Source organism: Euprymna scolopes, chromosome 6, assembly GCF_053919585.1.
Source record: "Euprymna scolopes isolate OS-2025 chromosome 6, ASM5391958v1, whole genome shotgun sequence".
Lineage (NCBI taxonomy): Eukaryota > Metazoa > Mollusca > Cephalopoda > Sepiida > Sepiolidae > Euprymna > Euprymna scolopes.
Genome location: NC_136487.1, coordinates 38,100,532 through 38,126,877, shown reverse-complemented (window position 1 = coordinate 38,126,877; position 26,346 = coordinate 38,100,532). Strand labels below are relative to the sequence as shown.

Genomic DNA, 26,346 nt, shown 5'->3' with positions numbered 1-26,346 from the left:
GCCTTTTCTACAAGTATTTTAGTGGTGAATGCTCTGACGAACTGCAATCACTTGTGCCCCCACGACGTGAGCACCCTCGACAAACCCGACAGGCTGCTAAATCCCACCCCCACACTGTAGAGATCCCTAGATGTAAAAGATCTTCTTACTCCAATAGTTTCTTCCCCAGAACCGCTAGACTCTGGAATTCCATTCCAGGTCCCTGCTTCCCCAACAGTACCGACATCCCTACATAGTACCCTAGTAGTTGTTGCACCTGATAGTAGCCCCCTACACCAAAGTGGCAATGTACCTTGTTTGGGGTGAAAATGTAATAAAAAAAAATTTAAGAAAAAAGGTGGGAAGCACGCTGACGGAACAGAGTTCCACAGGCGTGCGGTTCTAAGAAAGAAGCTTTGTTCATGGAATCTACGTTTTGGTTTAGGCACAGATAAAGAGTGGGGAAAATTTTTGACAGTGGTTTCAGCTAGTCGGGTGTTTTTCGTAAAGGATTTTTGAGGGGGGACTAGAGATTGGAGTTTAGACGAGCATCTGCCATGGAAATAACGATAAAACAAAGACAGGCTCACAACGTCTCTTCTGTGGGAGAGAGGTTGCAGGGAAGAGAAAAGGGCCTCTCCCACTTAGCCACGAAGTCTATTTTGTACTCTGTCAAGGCAGGATAGGCTGTTTTTAGCAGCTCCTGCCCAGATATGGCAACAGTATTCCATCCTTGGACGTACTTGGCTTTTATATAGATAGAGAATTGCATCAGTAGTGAGATACCTTCTGGAGCGGTAGAAGGATCCAATCATCTTTCCAGCGACCTTGGCAACAGACTTGATGTACGTGTTCCATTTCAGATCAGGAGTAAGGGTCAAGCCCAGTAGCTTGTCAAAACATGGGGCTTCTCCTAGACGAGAGCCATCCATTTCAATTGATGCCAGATGGGGATCAGAGCGTTGATGATGTAAAGATAGGAGCTTGGTTTTAGATGCATTAAATGTAACCAGCCACCTCTTCCCCCACTGAACCACGTGCTCGAGATCAGAAGAGAGAGAATCAGAGAGAACTTTGTCATTTACAGCCCTTGATGTGTTGCCGTAGATGGTCGTGTCATCAGCATAGATGTCAACGAATGATTTAAGTATGTGTTTAGGGAGATCATTGATGTAGATCAGGAAAAGAGTTGGGCCCAGGATGGACCCCTGAGGGACTCCAGCATTAATACTGTGGGCCTCTGATTTCTGACCATCAACCACTACTCTTATGAGCCTATCGGAGAGAAATGATTTAATGATAGAGAGAACATTACCTGTGATACCGTAGCTGGAAATCTTCTGAAATAGGCCTTTATGCCATACTTTATCGAAGGCCTTTGATATGTCAAGAGCAATTGCCCTGGAAAGGAAGCCTGTGTCAAGAGATTCACTAATCCTATGAGATATAACCGTTAGCACATCTGCGGTAGATCTGGCAGAACGGAAACCATATTGCATGTCACTAAAAAAGTTATTTTTCCTGAGGTGGTTGACTATTTCTCTATTTAATATGGATTCCAGCAACTTACTCATGACACACAGGAGACTTATTGGTCTGTACTGAGAGGGAGATGACTTTTCACCTGAATTCTTAAATACAGGGCATACTGATGATGTTTTCCGGGGTGTTGGAAAGCACTTCTCCTTAAGGCAACGCTTAAACAGTTTCGTAAGTATGGGAGCAAGTTCAGGTTGAAGCTTTTTTAACACTATAATTGGGATGCCGTCAGGGCCAGTTGCTTTACTGGAATCAAGGTTCTTGATTAGCTTGGCGACCTCATGCACAGGTATTTGTATGTTACCTAGCGTGTTGTGCGTTATAGAAGGAAATATGGGGAGTTGATGGCCTTCGTCGCATAGGCTAGAGTTAGCTGCAAAGTTCTTTGCAAAGTTTGGCCTTGTCTGATTCTGACGAGATGACCTCAGGTCCATTGATAATGGTTGGGATAGAACGCACACTTCTGTTCAGGATCCTATTTGTTGTTTGCCAAAACTGGTGGGAACCAAGCCGTTGATCAGCTACTTTGGAGCATATAGCTCTCTTGCATTTTTTATTACTCTTTTACAGTGGTTGCTGGCGTTCCTGAAAGCGGCTTTAGTCTCAGTGCATCTATTACGTTGGTAGCTATGGAAAAAGTGATTTCTGTGTGCGATGGCAGCAGCACATTCTAGGGAGAACCATGGCTGGCTGTTGGGTTTTTGTTGGAATTTTTTAGATCGTATGAATCGGTCTATGCCTACAATTAGCCATTTGGTCAGGTCTGATACTATAGAGGACACATCCTTTTTAAACATGGAGTGCAGAGGTAGATCAGATATGAATGTACGGAAGCTATCCCAGTCAGCCATGGAGTATCGGTATACAGTACAGTGGAGGGGTACGTCTGGGGGCTTATTGCATTTAATTTTTATCTTAACTAATACGACGGAGTGCTCGGAGGATCCTAAAGGAGAAAGAACGGAACATGAACATAGCTCAGGGGAAGTGGGGAGAAAAAGGTCTAGAAGGCTTGCATACTGACCTGTAGTATCGGGCACACAGGTGGGCTCGTGAACAATCTGAGTGAGGTCATAAGCAATGGCAAAGTCATGACAGAACCTCCCCTCATCGTCTGTCTTATTTGAGTGGGTCAGCCATTCCACGTTATGGACGTTGAAGTCACCACAGATGTGAATGTTAGCCGAGGGATGTGCAGACAGGATGTGATCAATTTTCTCAGATATACTCTTAAAGATAGTAACTCCGCTGTTATGGGGCCGATAGAGGGCAAATATAAATGCAGTGGTGTAAGCAAGTGCAACCCGGAAGCACATATAAGGTAAATTAGGATCTTCCCTAGGGATATCCCTGCCACATGGGAAGCCATTTTTAATGTAGGCACATATTCCATCCCATGGCAATCTTGGGGGTCAGATTTAGATGTTAAATTAGAGTATCCGTTAATTATGAACTCATCTAGGGAAGTGGTTGGCCCTATTCCAGTTTCGCTTAAGAATATGTCCGGTTTCGTCTCCTGTAATTGGGTTTCAACCTCTGGAAGGTTGGAACGTAGACCCTTGATGTTGGAGAAGGAGACTAAACCAGACCTTTTATTTTTAAGTGAAATTGGCATTGGACAAGCTATTTCCCTAGAAGAGTTCGCAATTAAAGGATACTCTAACTTCTAAATCTGACCCCCAAGATCACCATGGGCATGGAATATGTGCCTATATTAAAGATGGCTTTCCATGTGGAAGGGACACCTCCAGAGAAGGTCCTAACTTACCCTATATGTGCTTCCGGGTTGCATTAGCTCACACTACTGTATTTATATTTACTCTCTATCACCCTCACAACAGCGGAGTTACTATCTTTAAAAGCATATCTGAGAAAATTGACCAAGTCGTATCTGCTTATCCTTCAGCTAACATTCACGTATGTGGAAACTTCAATGTTCACAACGTGGAATGGTTGACCCACTCAAACAAGACCGATGATGAGGGGAAGTTCTGTCATGATTTCTCCATTGCTTATGACCTCACTCAGATTGTTCACAAATCCACCCATGTGCCCGACAATGACGGCCAGTATGCGAGTCTACTAGACCTTTTTCTTACAACTTGCCCTGAACTATGTTCAGTTTCTGTTCTGTCGCCTCTTGAATCTTCCGACCACTCTGTTGTATCAATTAAGATAAAAATAAAATGTAATAAGTCCCCAGACGTCCCTCTCCATTGTACAGTATATCGATACACTAAGGCTGACTGGGATAGCTTCCGTACATTTATATCGGATCAACTGCTGCATGCCATGTTTAAAAAGGATGTGTCCTCTATAGTATCAGACCTGACGGAATGGTTAATTGTAGGTATAGACCATTTCATACCCTCGAAAAAGTTCCAGCAAAAACCTAACAGCCAGCCATGGTTCTCTCCAGAATGGGCTGCTGCTATTGCGCACGGAAATCGCTTTTTCCACTGCTTCAAACGTAACTATTATCAATGGACCTGAGGTAATCTCGTCAGCATCAGACAAAGCCAAACTCTTTGCCAAGAACTTTGCAGCTAATTCTACCCTTTGCGATCAAGGCCGCCAACCCCCAATATTTCCTCCTGTATCAGAAAACACGCTATGTGATATAAATATATCTGTACATGATGTTGCCAAGCTATTCAAAAACCTTGATTCCAGTAAAGTAACCGGCCCTGACGGTATTCCAATTATAGTACTCAAAAATACTTCAACCAGAACTAGCGTCCATACTTACAAAACTGTTTAAACGTTGTCTTAAGGAGAATAGCTTCCCATCACCCTGGAAAATCTCATCAGTATGCCCTGTATTTAAGAATTCAGGTGATCACTCATCCCCCTCTCAGTACAGGCCAATAAGTCTCCTGTGCGTCATGAGTAAGTTGCTAGAATCTGTGTTAAATACAGAAGTAATCAACCATCTAAACAAAAATAACCTTCTTAGTGACACTCAATATGGTTTCCGTTCTGCTAGATCTACAGCAGATGTGCTTACAGTTATATCTCATAGGATTAGCAAATCTTTCGACGGAGGCAACCTTTCTAGAGCAATTGCTCTTGATATATCTAAGGCCTTTGATAGGGTATGGCATAAAGGTTTACTTCACAATATCTCTAGCTATGATATAGCTGGAAATGTCTCCTTAATTATTAAATCATTTCTTTCTGATAGGTTCATAAGAGTAGTAGTTGAGGGGCAAAAATCAGAAGCTCACAGTATTAATGCTGGAGTCCCTCAGGGGTCCATCCTGGGCCCAACTCTATTCCTGATCTACATTAATGATCTTCCAAATCACATCCTTACATCATTTGTAAACATTTATGCTGATGACACTACCATTTATGGTAGCACATCTAAAACAGTAAACGACCAAGTTCTCTCCGATTCTCTCTCCTCTGATCTTGAGCACGTGGTACAATGGGGAAAGGAGTGGTTGGTCACTTTTAATGCATCTAAAACCAAGCTTCTCTCTTTACATCATCAACACTCTGATCCACATCTGGCATCAATTGAAATGAATGGCTCTCGTCTTCAGGATGCCTCAAGTTTTGACAAGCTTCTGGGCTTGACCTTTACTCCTGATCTTAAATGGAACATGTACATCAAATCTGTTGCCAAGGCCACTGGAAAAATGGTGGGATCTTTCTATCGATCCAGTAGATATCTTGCTGCTGATGCAATTCTCTATCTATATAAGAGCTAGGTACGTCCAAGGATGGAATACTGTTGCCACATCTGGGCAGGAGCTGCTAGAAAGGACTTGTCCTGCCTTGATAGAGTTCAAAATAGACTTTGTAGCCTCGTAGGAGATGTCCTTTTCTCTTCCCTGCAACCTCTATCTCACAGAAGAGATGTTGCGAGTTTGTCTCTGATGTATCGTTATTTTCATGGAAAGTGTTCGCATGAGCTTCAATCTATGGTCCCCCCCTCACAAAACTTTCACAAGAAACACTCGTCTAGCTGGAAACACTATCAATAATTCCCCCCACTCTTTATCTGTGCCTAAACCTAAACGTAGATTCCATGAACAAAGCTTCTTTCTTAGAACTGCATGCCTGTGGAATTGTCTTTCGTTTTCCTGCTTTCCGACTGACTACAATATGGTTTTCTTCAAGTCTAACGTAAACAAGTTCTTGATGAGCCGTTCCATGTAAGTTAACAGATTTACCGAATTGATTACTATATTGTCCAATTTGTACTGTACACTCTTTAACCCTTATCCTCGAGGTGCTTCTTGACCTTGATAATGTGGGTATGCCTGTGTAAAAAAAAAAAAAAAAAAAAAAAAAAAAGCATAGCTCTACACTGTTAAGTTATTTGAAAGCTGTCTAACTCAGAAAGGGAGCATTAGTTGTAGTAGTTATTCAAATGTCTCTAGTCAAAAAAATGTTGCTAATTTCATCAAGAGAGGATTGAACTTTTGTTTTTACTTTTGTAAATACATCTGAATTTTTTTCAATGAAGTACTTTTTTGATGGAATACTGTAATTCTGACAAAGTTTTGCAATAAGCCTTTTAAACCCAATCTTAGATTTTACAGAATATGGTTGAATATCAGCAGCAATCATTTCTTTTATTAGATAATGGATCTCTTCTGACCTGTGGTCATTAATAATCCAAATTTTCTTCTTGGCCAATATTGATTCTCTAGTAGTTCGGTGTTTTGCTGGAGGCTCGTAGTTGCTGCCACTTATTCCTGAAATGTCCGTCCCTGGACATTCATTGTTTACTTTTCTTATCTGCAACATTTGCTTCTTCTGGATGAACTTTTCTAAGATGGTTTAAGATAGTAGTCTTTGTAAAAGTTTTGCTGATTTGCCACCCCTTAATATGATGGCTTTCCATAACTTGCAAACAAATGTATTCTTATACTTGGAATTGACATCAAAATACTTCCAACGGAAACTGGTTACCATAATGGTTGATGGTTAATATTTATTTAATTTTTTACGTATTTAAATTACTTATGCGTGATATCTAATTAGTAATATATCTCAATAAAATATGTATTATCTAAAAAGTAAAAGAAAAATAAGATAGCACAGATCCAAGAATAAGAAACAAGAGTATGACTAATGAAGAATGCTCTATTTTCAGAGTCGCATGTGATCACAATTTACTGTACAATTTCTCAACGTGAAAACTGAAAAATGGAGTAACAGTTTTCTTTGACAGTGATTTCAAGCACAAAATAATGTTCATTCAATAAGAAGCAAAAGGAGAGAAAGTTTTCCTATGCTTACATTTATTTGCCATAAATTCAGCCCAGCTGTTAAATGCTACATGTTAGCAGCACGTCATGCATGGTATTTAAAAAAATATGGTGTGCATGATACATGTCCCTTTGGTGAATTTTCACCAACAAGCAAAAAACGAGTTGTCTTTGTTTTCAATGTAATTAAATTCATATTAGTTCTCTTTATGACACCAAAAATTAATTAGAAAATATGTTAATGGGTCGATTAAGCAATAATTGGCTAATTATCAAAGGAAGAGTAATCAATAATTGGCCAATTTTTTTAATTTTTCTTATCGGTGCATCCCTAGCAAGAAACTTTCCTCATGGAAAATAGTGATATTAAGATAAAGGACTACACTCTATACAACTATTTAAACAAAGATACTGATAGAACTTCTGGTGAAACATTTATAGTTGCAAATAAAGTTTTGCAAAGCCATATACTCCTTGACACAAACATACAAGCAATTGTTGTATCGGTAACATTGCACAAGACCATGGCAGTCTGCTCTATCTATCTGTCATCAAGTCGGATCGTAGTTGAATCCAAGCTCAATAACCTAATAAACACCACCCCAAAACCATTCATACTGTTGTTGGAAAAATAACAAAAATAACCTTTGCCTTTACAAGAATAAAACCAACACATAACTTCATCTAGCATTGAAAATGTATTCAGCACTGGATTAAATCGCAGATGTGACCTTGACCCTGAAGGCTAACCTCTCAAACTTGTAGAGTTCCCCGTGTGTATTGAGGCAGAGGAGTTTAGAACATTCTTCTTTGATGGATATCTGTAGACATGTGTCACTTAAATCCACCTAAGAAAATATTGTACTACCGTTGAGTTTGTTGAATACCTCCTTTTATGTGCAGAGGGGATAGTGGTAATCTTTCAGAGCCGCATTCAAGCCCTTGAAAAATCCACACAGACATGAATTTAGTTGTTTTCTGTTTTTTTTGCAACATATACAGAAGGGACAGCCCATTCACTGGTGCTTACTTCCGATAGTATTCTGGCCTTTTCTAGCCAATCCAGTTCCGTACCAATTTTCTTAACTGCCGCAAATGAGGCATTTTGCTTCTTCTTGGAAACAAGAAGAGCCTTTCCCTTCAGCTTGAATCTGGCTTTAGCCTTGCTACATCGTCCTAGTTCCAATGAAAAAAAAACATTTGGAAATTTCCCTTTTAACTCGTCCTTTAATTGCTGTGCCCCAGTAGAGTTTTCTACCTTATAGCAGAAATTATTGGTTGGTCCCAGAGTTTAAACTGCTCCATCCAATCTGTTCCGAAGAGGTTTTTAGATGTCTTGTGCAAAAGAGATGATATTCTTGAAAAATTAAGACCTTCACCATTCTGGTTATATCAAACATAAAGTTCATATTTACTGATTTGTATTGTGATTATCTTGAAAAAATAAATGGATATACAAAGTTTAAATAACAAAACAAATATGACCTTCTTTCCTTTGTCCATTTTTATTCATACGTCACACTAATACAACAGCAACAGCCGGTTCTCTGCATTGTTGAAGCCTTCTTATACTCCTCCCTCTCTCTCTCTCTATATATATATATATATATATATATATAAAAAGTTTTGGGATGATCGATGGGAATCGGAAAAATCAAAACTTTTAGAAGTATAGGAAAAATTAGTGCCTAGTTTCCGATGCTAAAAACAATTCTTTAAATTGTCTTATTTAATTTTATTAAAAGCAAAATCTTCCACTGTTAGTAGTAATGATAAAATGATATTTATTCATTTTTAACTGATAGACTAAATTCTGTAGATCATCCCTTACAAGTGTATCTTTTACGCTTGAGAAAATACCTGCACATTTAACATGTGATTTTATGCTAAATGGGGAAAAATAACTACTTCAACTTCAGTTAAATATTTAGAGATTCATAAAGAATCGGAATTGGGAATTTAGTAAGGAATTAGAAATTTTATTGAAATCAGGAAAATATTGGAATCATCCTATCACTAACATATATATATATATATATATATATATATATAGGTCTTTATTATAGAACAGACAATTATATAATATTGTGCTCAAATATGGATTTCGATGATAAAGTTCTAAAATATTGACTTTTATTCCTAGGTGAATGGTATACCTGCTAACCAAGGCTCACTCTACAAACCTCAGATTGAACAAATGTTTAGCATCTGTGGAAATATTCTTGCCTTACACATGGAAGAATCCAAGTGAGTAGTTTTCATCATGTCTTTTTAAATGAACAAAATTATTTGCTCTGCTTATTAGCACAGAATTAAAAGTGGCCTTAAGTTGCATGCATGTGCATTTGTCAAAAAAAAAAAACAGGCTTGGTAAACAAATGTGTCTGCAAAAAAACTGCTCTTGCAATTTTTTTTTGGGGGGGGGGGGTGTTTTTTTTTTTTTGCAATGGTACTGCAGTTCTGTCAGTGTTTTCATACTTCTGATGAAACCTGTGGTATGTTTTTGAATATAGGTTTTCTGATATGCTTTTTTTCTTCAGAATTTTTATTGAATTTGCCCGCCAACACAATTTGAATTTGGATTACTCAAGCCAACCCATTGGAATGGGTGAGACCGGGAAAGTGAACCCAGCTGTGTATCTTGCCATAAAAATGCGGTAAGTTTGCTGTCACATTCTTGAATTTATATTTTTCATTGTTATTTAGAATTTGGGTTAATTAAAAAAAAACTGCAGAAAAAATATTTATGATGTACATATGTCACAGAACGGAGATGTCATATTCCAAAAATCATATAAACTGATCAAATAGTTTAGTTTTGTTAACTAACAAAATAAAAATTTATGATTTTTAACAATTAAAAAGTTTTAATAATTTTCAATACACGCAAAATGTTGGGTGTCAAATTGAGTTGTCGCTCTTGAATTTTAACATATTCTAAAACATGGTGACTCACTTGTCATAAAATTTGATTTTCTTAGTTTAAAAAGAACTACTTGATCACTTTGTGATTTTTGGAATATGACCTCTTTGTTCTGTGATGGGTAATCTATACATCATGAAGATTTGTCTGTTTTTTTCTACTTTTTTTAATTAAGTTAAATTCTAAATAAGAACCTTATTTTTTTGTTTTTTTTTACTTGAGGGTTGCTATTTATCAAGACCTGGAAGCTACTTTAGAATAAGCATTAATCAGTGTTAGGTAGATGGTGAGATAACACCATGATGATCAGTAATGGTGGAACTTGTGTAAGAGGATGGTTCAACAAGAACTTATTTACATTAGACTTGAAAATGACCATGTTATAGTCAGTAAGGAAGCAGCCCCATGATATTGTTCCACAGACAGGCAGTTCTAGGAAAGAAACTTTTCTCATGGAATTTTTGTATAGTTTAGGAATGGATAGTGAGGAAAATTGTTGACAGTTATTGTAAATAGACGAGTATTTATTGCAAACATTTTACATGGAGGGGAGGGACAGATTGAAGCTCATTTGAGCACCTACCATGAAAGTAACAGTATAGACTCGCAACATATCTTTGAGAAAGAGGAAATAGGGATGATCAATTTATTTTTAAAGATTATGATGAATTTTGATTTGGAAAACTGATAACCTTTTGGCTTGCTAGATTAATCTGTTTCAAACAAAATACTTAAATCACTTGCTTCTTCCATATCAAAGACGACCTGAAAGCTCCCTTTTCTGGATTATTCTATTTACCCACCTTATAATGTTGAGTGTTTTGGAAAAAGATATCAAATGGAAATTTTTTGTTTTATCTTCGTTATGATTTGACAGAGGATTGAACCTGAGTCTTCTAGCCCATTAGCAAACACTTTCTTATACGAAATTGACAAACCTAACTGTAATTAAAAAAATTACATTTCTTTATATCAATGTATTGTATTTGATTATACTCTTTACAGTTTGGAGAGTAATGAACTTATAGTTCCCAACTCTTGCTAATAGGAATGTTTTTTTTAAACCTTTTTCTAGTTTAGAACACACTTGTAGAGTAATTACAGCATTTGGAAACTCGCCGTCAAACACATATTACGGGAGATGGTGGGACCAACTGATAAACAATGATTTAGTACATTGGCACAAATATTGGTTTCTTGCAAGGGAACACATGTAAATGGACTGCTGACATCAAAAGAACACAAAAAATTATTTTCAGCAAAAAAACAAGTAGCATATATAGTCTGCAAAAGGAGATGAATACTTAATGTAATTCGTTACTAAATATATCTTAAGTATTAATTGAAGTAATTCTGCCAACCATTTAACTAACTTATGCTGAACATAAATTATTCCTAAAAAAGAATGGGTTGTAAGGATATACCATCATGTGTTTTTAGTAAGCCATAAAGACTTGATCTTATTGATCATATTGGTTGAATACAACCATATATACCATCAGGAAGTGTATCTTTAATCAGTTTCAGTAATCTTTTTTGAAAATTATTTTCAAGAAAAAGGGGCTTATACAGGGTGAAACGATAAATTTGTTGCCCTAAATAAAACAACACTATTTTTATTTTAAAACTTTTATTGAAAAAATAAATTCAGGTGACTTGATTATGTAGTAGAGTTGACATCTATTCAATGTAGCCACCTTCAGCCTCAATCACCGCCTCGATACGGGTTCAGAACTGGGAGCATGCCTTTTCCACAAGTGCCAGTGGGAGCTCGGTGACTACTCAGTAGATGGCGCTGATCAGGCTGGCTTTGGTGTTGTGGGAGGTCATGTTGGTGATGATCTTGACATATGACCAAACAAAGTAGTCCAGTGGATTCAGATCGGGGGAGGAGCAGTGACAGAAGGGTACAAAGTGGTTGCACTCCTTCTGAAGCCAAGCCTAGGTCTCTTTGGACTTGTGGGCTGGCGCAGAATCCTGCTGACACATCCAGAGTCTGCTAGCAGCCACCTTTCAGCACATCAGGTACACTTTGTAGTTGACTTTCAAGCTGACTTCAAAGATGTGAGGTAGAATGATGTGGCCCTCACTTGAAACCACACCAAAGACCATAACTGTGGCCAAAAACTTCATTGAGCTGTGCCCTCAAGCATTGAACCATCTAGATTTGCATTTTGAGGATGCTGGCAATGGTATTGTTGTCATAACTTGGAATAGTAGAGAGCATGAGTTGTACAGCAGCGCATTTCCAATCTTGCTCGTTGAACATTGTGTCACTTTCAAAGGCTCCTATTGCTCGTGGGATTTGTACACGTCTGGTCAACTAGTAGATGGTCTGCAACAAAAAAAGAAAAACAGTTTTCATCAAATGGAAATGGTATCATGTTGTCTTTTTTAGGGCGACAATTTTATCATTCCACCCTGTACATACTTTTAATTTCTAGTTCTTTGAATTGTTTAACGTCATCCAAGATCAGCATTATTTTTTGCCACATAATTGAATAAAGACTTGCTGTTTTCTGTGTTGAAATCTGTCCATATAACAATGAAGTTTCTATTTTGGAACATCCCTCAGTGAAACAAGATACCACAAGGCTGCTTCCCTATCGATTACAACATTGCTAGACATTAGCCTCATGTAAACAAATATATGTTCAGCTATCCTTTTGCATAATCAAGTCCTGAAGTAATCTTCTGTCCATTCTGCCCACTGTTTCTGATCCTTTCGAATCATCATCCCACTTTTAATCTTTATCATTGAGTCGACCTTTGTCTTGATAAGCGGTGACCCGACAGTTAAAAGAATAAAGAAAATTATACAAGGAGAACACGTTCTTATTTAAGGCAGAACAACTAATATGTCATGAATTTAAAGCATATTCTCATTGAATGCATCAATTTGATCCCTATAAGAGAAACCGAGAAACCTTTTAACGTAGAAGCAACATAAAGTAATTCCTCTTTCATTTAAAAAAAAAAAAAAAAAAAAAAAAAGCTAAAAGAAATATGAGGATTGTTCTATTTTTTAACTAAGAAAAAATTTGTTGTACCATTAAAATGAGTCACCTTTTTGTTCTCCAGAATTTATTTTTCTACATAGTCACTACCATTTTCAATGCACTTTTGCCAGCGTTGGAGTTGTGGCTGTGCATGGGCATCTGAAGTGCACCTTGTCATTCACATCTGTCACCACTCTGAAATTGATAAACCCATTCCATAACTGTGTTGACATCAACTGTATTGGCTTCATAAACATTCAACAGGCGCCGGTGAATGTTGATCAGTTCAATTTTTTTGCATAGAGAAATTCAAGCATTTCTGCTTCTGATGCACATTCATGGCAGGAGTTGCTTTTTTATCACACCATTAATATCTGCAACAGAGAGAGGAAACTTTCAGGTCACGAATACATGAATTGAATTATCATAATAAAGCAATTTGAAATCCCCTCTAATCCATTCGGGTGGAATAAAAAAAATAAGAGGCATTACTTTTGGAAGGATTCTTGTGGTGTAATGTTTTTCTTAAAAGCAGTGGATTATACAGAAAATTTTAAAGATCTTTCACCTTTTCTTTGTCTTTCTCCTTGTTTCTGGATCACACAAACTTGCGTAAAAGCTTTTGATGGTAACACAAGCATTAATATTTTTGTCTTTCTTATGTAGACAAACAAGTCGTCAGCAGTTGGAAGTCGAGCAGTACACAAGGCAGGCAACAAACAAACTGATGAAGATGGTGCAGCAAGCACAAAGCAGTAACACAAAGCAAATGCAACAATTACGTACAAATAGGTAAGTAAATTAAGAGAGGAACAAGAGAATGTTATAATACTTATGTTTCTGAATTTTTCAGATGACGATCGATGGTGCATGTTATCTGGCTCATTCGGACTATTGTCCCCATTTTGAATGCTATTCTCACAACATTTCAACCAATGAACCCTCTAACTTTGTTCAGGCACGTAGAATTCTGAAATCTGCATGGAATTACCGAAAGGACTTGTGGTATAACGGATAAAGTACTTGATAAAATTCAGTTGTAGGTGACACTCTTCTAGAGGTTGAAGGTTTAATCCTCAGTGTAAGCAATACTCAGAATACAATTGTGAATTAATTAGGACTTCTATGCAGTCATGGCTGAGAGAACAAGAGCATGCTACCCTTGTGGATTAAATAAAGTGTTCCATTTGAAATTCTATGCAAATTCCAGTTTGACAAGATACATTTGAAGACGATTGGAGGTTACATCGTCCAAAACATTTTTAAAATAACCCTCAAGATGAGAACAGTGGTTTGAATAATCCGAATATTACAAGTTACATTACTTTGAACAAATATCAATTCTTTAAGAGGGAGTCTTTTATATATATATATATATATATATATATATATATATAATGGGGGAGTTAAGAGAATAAGATCAATTCTTTAAGAGGAGTCTTATCGGGATAATGCAAAGCTCAACAAATTGTTTTGGAGCTTATATAGGAATCAATAAAGAAAGAAAATGACAATATAAAACTATATACTAATATATATAGATTTATTCATTTATTCAATAAAGGTATGCATCAATTAGGTGTGTAGGGTAAGTGAGAACTCTTTATGCCATGGTATTTTGAAGCCTAATGCTTTTCATCAGAAGAGAGAAGATGCTAGGTAACATAATAGGGATGTGACGTCTAGCGATAGTTACATTAGCAGTGAAATAAAATATTAAGACTGTTTTGGGGAACTAACTTGATCTCTGATGCAGAAGTATAGCTTTTATTATATAATGCAGGTAGGTGTATAGCATATCTGTCATGGGGTTTTTTATATATGTGGACAGTATGTGTGGTTATACTCTTGGAGAGAATATAGGGTAAGTTAATTGAGAGAAAATGCTTATTTAATCATATGTATTAATATAATGATATATAATCTTTGTCCTGTCGCACAAAAATTTGTGGGTAAAATCTGCTGAACATATTGATTTCAAGTATTTAGGGAAATTGAGAAAGCAAATAGCAATTCAGACGATCTCCACTTCCCTGCATTCAATCTATTTCTGTAATAAGACCGTTTTCTTTTTTTTATTCTTTCTGATACTGTGGAATAAATTAGATATATTTTGTTGCCTTTTTAATATCATATTTGATAGAATGGGGCTGTAGTACAGTTACAATGTTTGTTTGCAAGCAACGGAACACGTACAATTACCAAACATGAAATCTATGATTATTTTCAAATGAGTTACAGTCTCATGTGAAGTTAGTATGTCTACACTAAGTACATCTATTTTTTTTTTTTTTTTTTTTTTTTTTTAGGCAATTTTGAAGACTAAATGAATTGATATTTTAAATTATAATTTTGTGGTTAATGTTGTTTTAACCTTAAAACAAATTAAACATGCTTACATGTGTTTATGTAGGCTTAATTTTGAAAACCAAATGAAATGGTTTATTGAATTATTAGCAGGCTGCCCGGTCATAAAATATGCATAAATATTATATTTTAATTAATGCAGAATTTTTATTTATTATAAATAGAAATACTGTAGGTATTAAACGTAATGTTAAATTCCTTAAAAAAAAAAAAAAAAAAAAAAATCAAGTAAAAATGATGGAAAGAAATTGAAATATGTGCATAAGAGTATTATGTTTTTTCTAAACAGTTCACTTCTTGTAAGTAAAAAAAAAAATACTCAAACTGAAATCGGAACCAAAACCTAAAGACAGTGAGTCAAATATGATAACCATTAGGCCAGCTTAACATGATCGTTAAAGTGTTTTCAAATAAACTTATCTTCTATATATAATAAAATGATTGCAGAAATTCCCCTCTGGATCAAAATACCGTAAGTTTGCAACAACATATGCCACATACAAATTTATTTAGATTATTAGCCACTATCTTATTAATGCCATTTTAGACATATTTGATCGTTATAATAAAATCCTACATTACATCCTAGGAGCAACATCATCACAATCACAATATCTTTTGACAAGGTAGTTCCTATTTTCTTTCTAAATCTACAGTCCTTTTACCGCCCCCCCCCCTCATCACCGGGACTATTTTTCCCCAGCACCCTTCGTAACTGATTCATGCACTCTATTATCTTTCCAATTACTGAATAAAAAAAAAAGAAAAGAAAATAATTTGTCCCTTCGAAATTTCCGGCTTCTCTCATTGGCTGAGAACTGACAGATCCATTGTTCGAGTTAAAAACAACTTATTCAAAAAACGAACGCGTCATACCTTCACAAACATGGCATCCATCTCTCTACACAAAGCAATCATTTTATAAATATTAAACAAACTACAAAAAAATCTTTACCATTCATAATCATAATTTTACGGATTAATACCCTTACCATTACCTACACAGACATTGCCACCATGAAACTAACCCCCTTAAGTAAAAAAAAAAAAAAAAATGACTTGTGCGCCGCCACTGAGAATCGAAACCAAAACCTTTAGCTTACGATTATATTTTCCTTTGACTTTAATGCCTGAACTATGAAAACATGTTTTCTGCAAGGCTAAATATTTAAACATGAACCAATAGCTGTTATTCCTAATGCTGCCGTTCAACCATTACCTGACAAATTCCATTTTTATACTTTTCACACTTTTGTACTAATTTTCCCCAGGTAAAACCGAAATATAAAGTTTTGCATGGGTTTGAATACCCTATATATTAAGTTTCATGTCTGTAGACCAAAAACTGACAGGAGTTTGGTAGGAAAATCTTTTTTAAGCAAATATATTTACGCATACAAAAATATATATAGAAAGAGGTTTTTGTTTACTTTTTACGCAAACATTACACAAGTATAAATCATATAGAATATCTGCATGAATATAATTACATGTAATAGTTAACTAAAATGATCGTCCAATAAGAAAAACTAATATGGAATTGATTAAAATGAATGTTTAAAAGAATATGCAAATCAACTAGATCTTTATCAGATCAGTGCAATTCCTCGACCAATAAATAACAAAGCTGTATTTTCTTTTTAAATAAATAGAATAAAGGGTTTTTAATATGAATATCAATACACACACAAAAAAAATATAGGAGTATATATTCTGTGATTAGAATTTTATGACAATTGGTAAAAAAGAACTTATATTTTCAAACCAATAAAATATGCCCAAATTTGCCTACATTTGTATATATAGTATCCTACAAGCCAGCTTCAGTTTTTGCTGCTTTGGTTGTCTCCCTTGTAGCCTTGCCAGGCCACTAATATATATATATATAGAGAGAGAGAAAGCAGAAGAAACAATAAGAGAGAATGGTTACATAACATATATGGATCGATTGATTTCTATTTACTAAGTGTTTCGCAATACTTTTATTTTTCAAAAGGTCTTTGTGACATTTTACCAGACTGTATCGCGTGATGCTTTTGACTGCCACGTTGCCTTGGCAACATAATAAACACAAAAGGAGCGCAATGGTTGCAAAGAGAGAGAGAGAGTAGTTAATATAGGAGAAATTGTGAAAACGTGTTGGACCAATAAAGAACTATCGAGCAAATGATGAAAAAAAGAAGAAAAAAAAAAACGAAGGAGGAAATATTGCATCAACAAGAAAACAGACACACAAAAAATTGAGATATGATAGAGAGGATGGAGAAAAATGAGCGAAGGAGGGAGAAGATGGTAGGAGTCCTAGAAAACTGAGAAATAGAGAGAGGGAGAGAGAGCTTGAACTGGGGGAAGCAGTGAACATTGCACAGGGAAGGAAGGATAGAATATGAGTAAAATAAATAATAAACAGAATAATATTAAGTTATGTGTGTGTAAAACACGTTCTGTATGTACTACTAAAGTAGTAGTCCATTTTTTACATAAAACATTAGAGATATCACCTGACTTGTAGCTCATTAATGAGAACTGTGGAGTGTCAAGAGATACTGGAGGTTCGATTCCTAGTTATGGATGGGTGCTAGCCTAGATGCACCAAGACGGTTTTTTGTGTGACTTATATATATAGCCAGGGTTGTGATAGAAGCGTTGATTGAATTTTAAAATAAAATATATATGCAATATGCTTGAAAGCCAAATTAAAACGCAATATCATGAAAAATTAACAAATATTCATTTGTTTTAAATTAATATTTCAAAGCTATACTCCTTCCTCAGAATTTTATACATTTTTTTTTCTCGCCATAATGTTGAAGAAAAAAAAATCAGTTAGTAAAGTGTCAGCGTGTTGGTCTGCGTGCAGTGTTATTTGCGTTCTTCTGGCATTTCATGCAGTTCTTCCACGCATTCTTCAGGCAAGTTGGAAGACAATATTTGACAGACTATTGAAGAAATAAAGTCTAATTTAATGCGTAGAGTTGTAATATAAGCCATATATTTGTATAATAAAACATTTTTCTGTGATTTATTTTAATTTAATGTTCATCGCCTCTTAAATACACCGTGTATATATATATATATATATATATATACTAGCTGTACCCTGCCACGCGTTGCAGTGGCTCAATTTGGTGTAATGGAAAAATTTAATAAAAGAGAAAATGCATGTTTCTTATATTAGTACAGCAATCCACTGCAAAAAGTGAAAAAGAAGGCGAAACTGAAAAAAATGGTACTCTTGCAGAATTTGATCTGGATCCTCGAGAGTTTCTGTCAATCATTCATGTTTTGGACTTGACTAACAATCAGTGGATGAAGCTGAACGTAGCAAAAATGTTGAAACGCTAAATGCTTTTTTTTTTTTTGGTTGTTTTAAAAAATGTGATTTAGTAATTAATATTTGGTTGATGGTGGGGGGAGGGGGGTTACTATACACAGATTCGAAAAAGTCGTCCAAAAACAAATAAATGAAAGCAAAGGTAAGGTAATTTACGTTTCTACCTAATTGGATAATTGTTTAGTGTTTTTATGTAATGTAAATTGTTTAATTGGCTCAAAAAACAGAAATGGTCGCGAATTCTGTTGAATACGTTAAGTTTGGGAAAGTAAGTTGAAAACTAAAAACTATACAAAACAGTGTCTGAAACTCACCGAACATATGTTACCATGACATAGGCTGGCATAATGGATAGGTTTCTGACAGTATTTTGGATAGTTTTTTTAGTTTTAACTCACTTTCTCTAACTTAAAGTAATCAACAGTGTCCACCACCATTTGTAGCTTTCAAATACACCAATAAACACTGTTTTTCGAGTCGACTAAACGTTACATTAAATGAAAAGGGTTTATATTACTAAACACAGTTGTAGCAAAGTTGTCAAAAAATAAATATATAACAAATAAATGTTATCAAAGGCAAGAAAAGTAAGTGTTCTACCTAACTGGATAATCGGTTCAAAAACATTCAATGTTTATCGGTATATCTGAAAAATACAAATGGCGGCAGACTGTATCGAACACGTTAAGTTTGGGGAAATTTTGGGAAAATGAGTTTAAACTAAAAATACTGTTAGGAACTCACTCAATATATGTTACCATGATGTAGGCTGGCATATAATCGGTGGTTTTAAACTTTTGCTCGATACAGGTGACGACTTTTAAAAATCCCTTTTAGTGATTACCTGGTTTGAGGATATTTGTACAACTAAACGGCAAATCTGCTCAAAAAAATCTGGTATTATTTTACTTTAAGGCCCGTTTCACGTTCATATATAACGAAATATTTTATTGTAGATTTCGGTGTGCTAAAAACGAATCTGCAAACCGTTTACGTAGCAAAAAAAAAGTTTTCATGACATTCATGAAATTACTTTTTCGAAAAGTGGGTGATCACTTTTCAATGTAAATTTAACTTAGAATGAGCACCCACTTTCTGGCCACCTGAGAGAGCGACATTTTTCTGTTTCTTGGCTAAAAAGTTTTTTGTTTGATTTCTTTTGCATGGTAATAACCCCTGAACTCTGGGACTATTTTCCATTTAACAGCCGTAGCCTTCATTTACGCTATGCGTAAGCATAAACGAAAGCTGTTTAGCCAATAAACATGGGAAAAAATCCCCCCTCTCTCAGGTGGCTAGAAAGTGGGTGCTCATTTTAAGTTAAATTTACATGGAAAAGTGATCGCCACTTTTTCGAAAAAGTAATTTCTTCATATCATAAAAACTATTTTTTTGCGACGGAAACGGTTTGCAGATTCGTTTTTAGCACACCAAAATCTACAAAAAAAATTTTGTTATTTACGAACGTGAGACGCACAGCCCTTAATGGAAAATTATATCAAAAATCCGGGGGAAAATAGTTTTCGATAAAAACAGCAAATGAATTCGATAGAAAAAAAATGGATGCTATTTTTTTTTTCTTTCTGTGTGTTTCTTGGCTAAAAAGTCTTTTTGTTTGATTTCTTTTGCATGGACCCCTGAACTCTGGGACTATTTTCCATTTCACAGACGTAGCCTTTGTTTATGCTATGCATGAGCATAAACGAAAACTGTTAAATATGCATTCGCGTACCAAACTGCCTTGTCAAAAAAACCTTTAAGCCAATAAACACGAAAATAAATGCCCCTTCCTCAGGTGGCCAGAAAGTGGGTGCTCATTTTAAGTTAAATTTAGATGGAAAAGTGATCACCCACTTTTCGGAAAAAAAAAATTTCTTCAGATCATGAAAACTATTTTGATACTCCTTGGGCGTTGAGTTCCATGGCGACCCGCAGAATTATTTAATGGTCGTTCCCTTAGTACCCCCCTAGTCAAGGCTAACGCATGCGCACATAACATTTTTTATTTATTTACTTACGTGGTGGAGTTTCTATACTGATAGGTTTTTTTAAATTTTTTCACTGGATTGATTGAACACTAACCAGATTATGAAAAAAAATTGAGAAAAAAAAAAAAAAATCATTTCAACATTTGAAAGGGATACTCACTTTTTAGTTACCACGTTCTGGTAAATCGGTCACTTTTTATTTATTTATTTTTTTTTTTTTCTAAATACGGAAGTGTCTTCGGGAGATATAAAATGGTCGCATGTTGACGAAGCAATGTATCGGGAGGCGTACGGGATTAAAAATTATTGGTAAATTTTTAGATTAGGTCCACCTCCTCAATTTTCTTTTAAATGACGACTTGAAATGGTTTTCGACTATGCTGAATACGAAAATCGCATCGAAATTTTGCAGAAATAAGTAGTTATCAAGATATAAAAAGTTGTATTATGCATTGTAATCTTTGGCGGCCATCTTTTTTACGTGTGTGTATTTGTTTATGGCGCGTGTGCACGTAAAAAGATGGCCGCCGAAGAATACAATGCATAATACAACTATTTATTTCCGCAAAATTTCAATGCAATTTGCGTGTTCAGCATACTCGGAAACCTATAAATGTCGTCATTGAAAGGAAAATTGTGGAGGTGGACCTAATCTAAAAAAATACCAAATTATTAAACATTTCTCCAGCATGTTAGTGAAATTTATAATACTTTTAAAAAATTAAAAAGAAACAAAACAAAAGTTTTGAAAAAAAACTCACCTTCCACAAAAACAATTTTAAAAAAAACAAACCACAAACTGACTAAATAAGTAAAAAAAAAAAAAAAATTAAAAATCTCGAAACTTTATTTTCATGAAAACAATAAAAAAAGTCCTGTTCTCTCTATTTTTTTTTCTTTGAGAAACAAATATATTTCTGACTTACAAATGCGGTAGAGACTCATTATTTTTACTTTCTATGGTTTTGATATACCGCGTTTTTATTGCTTACAAAATGGGTGACTGATTTATCAGAACGTTGTAACTAAAAAGTGAGCACCACTTTCAAATGTCGAAATAATGATTTCTTTTTTACATTTTTTTTTTTTAATAATCTGTTTAATTAGTGTCCAATCAATAATAATCCAGTGAAAAAAAAATTCCAAAAACCTATAAGTATAGAAATTAAGCATGGGAGTATACAACAACGTCGCCTTTCGCACTTTTACAAACATTTTTTAAAAAAAGTAACTAAACTATTTATTGATAATTTGTCACGTGTACAAACATTTATTTATTTACGTAGGCTTAACTCCTTTCATGAATAAGAAAAGTTTTACTCTTTAAGAATAATAAAAGGAAAAAGTTACTGAACATTTATAAAAGGACTTCTTTTCATGAAGGCCAGAGGAATAGTTGGCCGAAAATTCGTGAAACAACAACTAATAAAGATGAGAATAATAGTCCGCAATAAATAAAAATGGTGCTAATGCAGAGAGCGATCCGCGCTATTTTTTAAATCATATTTCCACGTTTAAATAACGTTTTACGATATGTTTTTTTTTATTTATTCAATTGTAAGGTTAAAGTACAGAATAGGTACAAAACATCCTTACCTCCCCATGTTAAGAATGACTTTTTAAATAATAACATTATTTCAGCACGGATCACTCTCTGCATGAGTAATCTCATATAGAAAAACAAAAAAAAAAACTCAAAAGCAAGCAACAAACTTTTTTTTTTTTTGGCCTTATATAATAAAGAAAAGATGTGTAAATTAAAAAATTTGGAAGATAAACAAATGAAATGTTTTTTTTTGTTTAAATATTTAATCTGAAAAGGAAACACTAGATAAGTGGATAGTCCTTAATCCGTGGAGTTTCGAGTTAACAGAAAATGAAACCTTTCGTCAATTCGTGGCTGTGAAATGAATCAAACCGGAAGTTCAGTTTTATCAACAGAACAGATTCGCAGAAACGATTAAATAAATATATTTATTTAATTTAATATTTTAATTAGGTAAATTTATTTTAATAACATAAAAACATACCTCGACTCTAAAAATGGGTTGTCTGAAAATTTCAAATAAATTGGTAACATATAAACATGGTTTTATTTGTTTAGAACGAACCAACTTTACATTTTTATATATATAGATATATATAGCGTGTCCAGGGGTGATGAAAAAAATCCAATAAAGTGCTCGATCGTAGATGTGAGAGCTGAAGATACAATATTTATTATGACACTATATATACATATTTCAAGGTCGTACCATTGGTTTCGATACACCGAAAACAGTAATAATATACTGTGGAAAATCGGTATAATCTCTTCGCCGAAACCAATGGTACGACCTTGAAATATGTATATATAGTGTCATAATAAATATTGTATAGATATATATATATATGCGAGCAAGCAGTTTATAAAACATGTTAAAAAACACTTTGAAATGAGTTTAAAAAAATATTTAATCTGAAAAGGAAACACTAGATAAGTGGATAGTCCTTAATCTGTGGAGTTTCGAAGAAATACTTTCCTTCTCATCAGAGGGTAGGAATTAGCAAAATGTGGGATCGGATTTTGCATGCAAAAGTATTTGATGAAATAACAAGTAAGTCAAAGATCTTACTTGAAAAAAAAAAAGTGAAGCAGAATATATATATATATTAAGTAATGTGATTGATAATTTAAAATTTAAAAATCAAATTATAATTAAATTAAAAATCCGTTTCATAAGAAGGAACAACAACAAAATCAATTATCTGTACGAAAATTTGCTGACGAGGAGATCTTGCTTATTAAAAAACTATATGTAATTATTGTACGTAACTTGATGTCTACCACAATAAAAAGCATTGTTTTCCAAAACGATCGTAAAGATAATTGATTTTGTTGTTGTTCCTTCTTATGAAACAGAATTTTAATTTAATTATAATTTGATTTTTAAATTTTAAATTATCAATCACATTACTTAATATTGAATTAGCTCTAGGATATTTACCTATCGAGCTTATTATATATCTAAATTACAACGAGCACTTTCTCTTTCCTGTATTTTAATTAAACTAGTAATTTCACTGTTACATTGAAATACACTCAGCTCTTTAGACTATTGTTCTAATCTCCTTTAAATATATATATATATATATATATATATATATATATATATATATAGTCCTGGTCAAAATCATAAGACCACTTAAGAAAGTAAGCGTTTATGCATATTATCAAATTTTTAATCAAACAAATGGTTGAAACCATTGCCAAAAGGGAAAATATGATGGAAAAAAAATGAAATCTGCTTCATTCGAAACCTTAACCCTGATCTAATAATTATTTTATAAAAAACAAACATTTTCACCTGGTCAAAATTATAAGACCACTGATAATTTATCTGACAAAAGGCAATTATAAATTACTAAAAAGGGTCTCCGTATTTAAGTATAGCTCCCATTATTATGAATTACTTCAAAAATTCTCTTCGGCATGCTTGCGACTAAGTTTTTTATCAGTTGCGAAGGAATTTTATCCCATGTACTGAAAACCGAGTCAGAAAGTTCCTTTATTGAATCATACTGGGTTCCATCCTTGAACACTTCTTTTGCCATCCATCCCCAAAGATTTTCAATGGGATTGAGGTCCGGAAAACATGCTGGATGATCTAACAATTCTATATTATTTGAAGAAAAGTATTCTCGTGCTTGTCGAGAAGTGTGTATCGCAGCCTTGTCTTGCTGGAAAATCCAATTTCTTCCACATAGACGTGGCCCTTCAGTCCTGATAGAAGCATTTTCAAGCATTGAAATGTACTTCAATGATGTTTGCCGGCCTTTCACTACTTGCAACTTTAGGGTCCCAGTTGACGAGGAAGCACCCCAGATCATTAAAGACCCTCCTCCACTATGCCGAGTTGAAAAAGTCTCTTTGGCCAAATTTTTATCATGCCAATAGTGTTGAAATCCATCTGGACCATCTAGATTAAACTTTTTCTCATCGGAGAAAATTACATTTTCCCACTTCTCTTCATCCCAAGTCTGGTATTTGGCGGCATATTTAAGTCAGTTTGTTTTGTGCTGATCAAGAAGACGTGGTTTCTGCAGTCACTTTAAATAATTGAAACCTTCATTTTCAGATGCCTTCTGATGGTTTTAGGACTACATTCTGCCGCTGTTTGGCTTTTCAATCGACTTGAACTCATACTGGATTTTTTTTTTTTTAAACTTCTTCTGATATGGCGATCCAATGATGGGGTTATTTTTTTTGGTCGACCTGGACTCTTTTTGTGGCCATATTGATCTGGATTTCTTAAAAAATTTGTGATGACTGTTTTGCTACGATTCACTTGGTTTGCAATGGATCTATGGGAGAGTCCACCCCTATTAAGCTCAAAGATCCTTCCTCTCTCAAACTCTGATAATGGTTTCCCTTTTGCCATTTATAATATAGTAAGATGTTTTTTATCCACTAACAAGTTGCTTTTAGTGACATAGAAAGCTTTTCGTATTCATTTTTTCAAAACTAGCCGATTTTATTAAAGTGGTCTTATAATTTTGACCAGGTGAAAATGTTTGTTTTTTAAAAAATAATTAGATCAGGGTTAAGGTTTCGAATGAAGCAGATTTCATTTTTTTTCCATCATATTTTCCCTTTTGGCAATGGTTTCAACCGTTTGTTTGATTAAAAATTCAATAATATGCGTAAACGCTTACTTTCTTGAGTGGTCTTATGATTTTGATCAGGACTGTGTGTGTATATATATATATATATATATATATATATATATATAATTAGTGATAGAATGATTCCAATATTTTTACCAATTCCGATACAATCGTCGATTTTGATTCTTTATAAATCTCTAAATATTTTACTATAAAATTATTTTGTCCCGATTACTGTAAAAGCAGAACTGAAATGTGCATGTATTTTCTCAAACGTAAAAAAACACACTTGTGACGGCTGATCTAGAGATTTTAGTCTTACTGGAAGTTTAAATCAATAAATATTTATTTTATTACTACAAACAGTGGAAGATGTTTTATAAAAACAAAATAAAAAATAAAATAGATCATTAAAGGAATCTGTTTTGGCATCGGAAAATAGGCTCAAATTTTTCTGATTCCGATACCCCAAAAAGCTCTGATTGTTTTCCGATTCCGGATTCAGATTAATTGTCCCAACACTATAATATATATATACATATAATGCATTGTTATATAAGTTTAGTTTTCTAGATGTAGATCCACTGAAACCCGTGTTTATTAAAGAGTGCTTAATGGAGGACAGAGCTTGTATATAGGACATTAATGCTTCCCCGGGGAGAGTTACTTGGTTGCGGAACGTCCTGGGAATGCAACCAGCTCCCCGGCTGGTAGATACGATATCCAAACGATAAAGACATGGTTAGAAGTCTTAGAAACGGTCCCGTGAAGATGGACCAGTCATCAGGGTCTGTGTATCAAGAAGAAAACCATACTTGAGATGTTGGATATACGTGTGGCTCCTTCATTCTCTCAAGATGACATCTTCATCCTAGTGGCATTCTGGTTGGAATCTTCTTTCTTTGTCCTCCGGACCGCTTTGTTGTTTAATGGGACATTTATGGCAGACACAAGGAAACACACAACACAGCACAATCGTAATATATATTTAATATATACACAATCGTAATATATATAAAATAGTTAATATAATTAACTATTTTATTTTATATTATGTATACAATATATATTACAATACTTTTACAATTTACATATCCTATAATTCATTTTTCACCATTACTTAAACTAACTACGCTTAACTAGTGTTGAAGGGGAGGGGGTGCCCCCCCCTCTCGTTTACAGAGAGACAGAAATATGTGTGCTTACCCCATGCTATCCAAACGAAAGAGGTCGATAGAGGAAAGGGAAGTATGGGGCTGCACTTCTGTGTATCCTTCTGCCTACAGCCAAATTACCAACTGCCCATGAAGGGGGAGGGTGCATAAGCAACTACCAACCATGGAAC

At 34.6% G+C, this 26,346-nt stretch overlaps 1 protein-coding gene across 1 annotated transcript in view; it reads left to right on the top strand.

Moving 5' to 3' along the window:
• Window positions 1-26,346, top strand: part of LOC145277613 (ATP-dependent RNA helicase TDRD9-like) — a 228,291-nt gene that overhangs the window by 109,510 nt on the left and 92,435 nt on the right. The window contains exons 22-24 of the mRNA XM_080129144.1: window positions 8,887-8,990; window positions 9,284-9,400; window positions 13,332-13,457. Coding sequence (XP_079985270.1) covers window positions 8,887-8,990; window positions 9,284-9,400; window positions 13,332-13,457 — 347 coding nt within the window. The remainder of the gene's footprint in view (window positions 1-8,886; window positions 8,991-9,283; window positions 9,401-13,331; window positions 13,458-26,346) is intronic.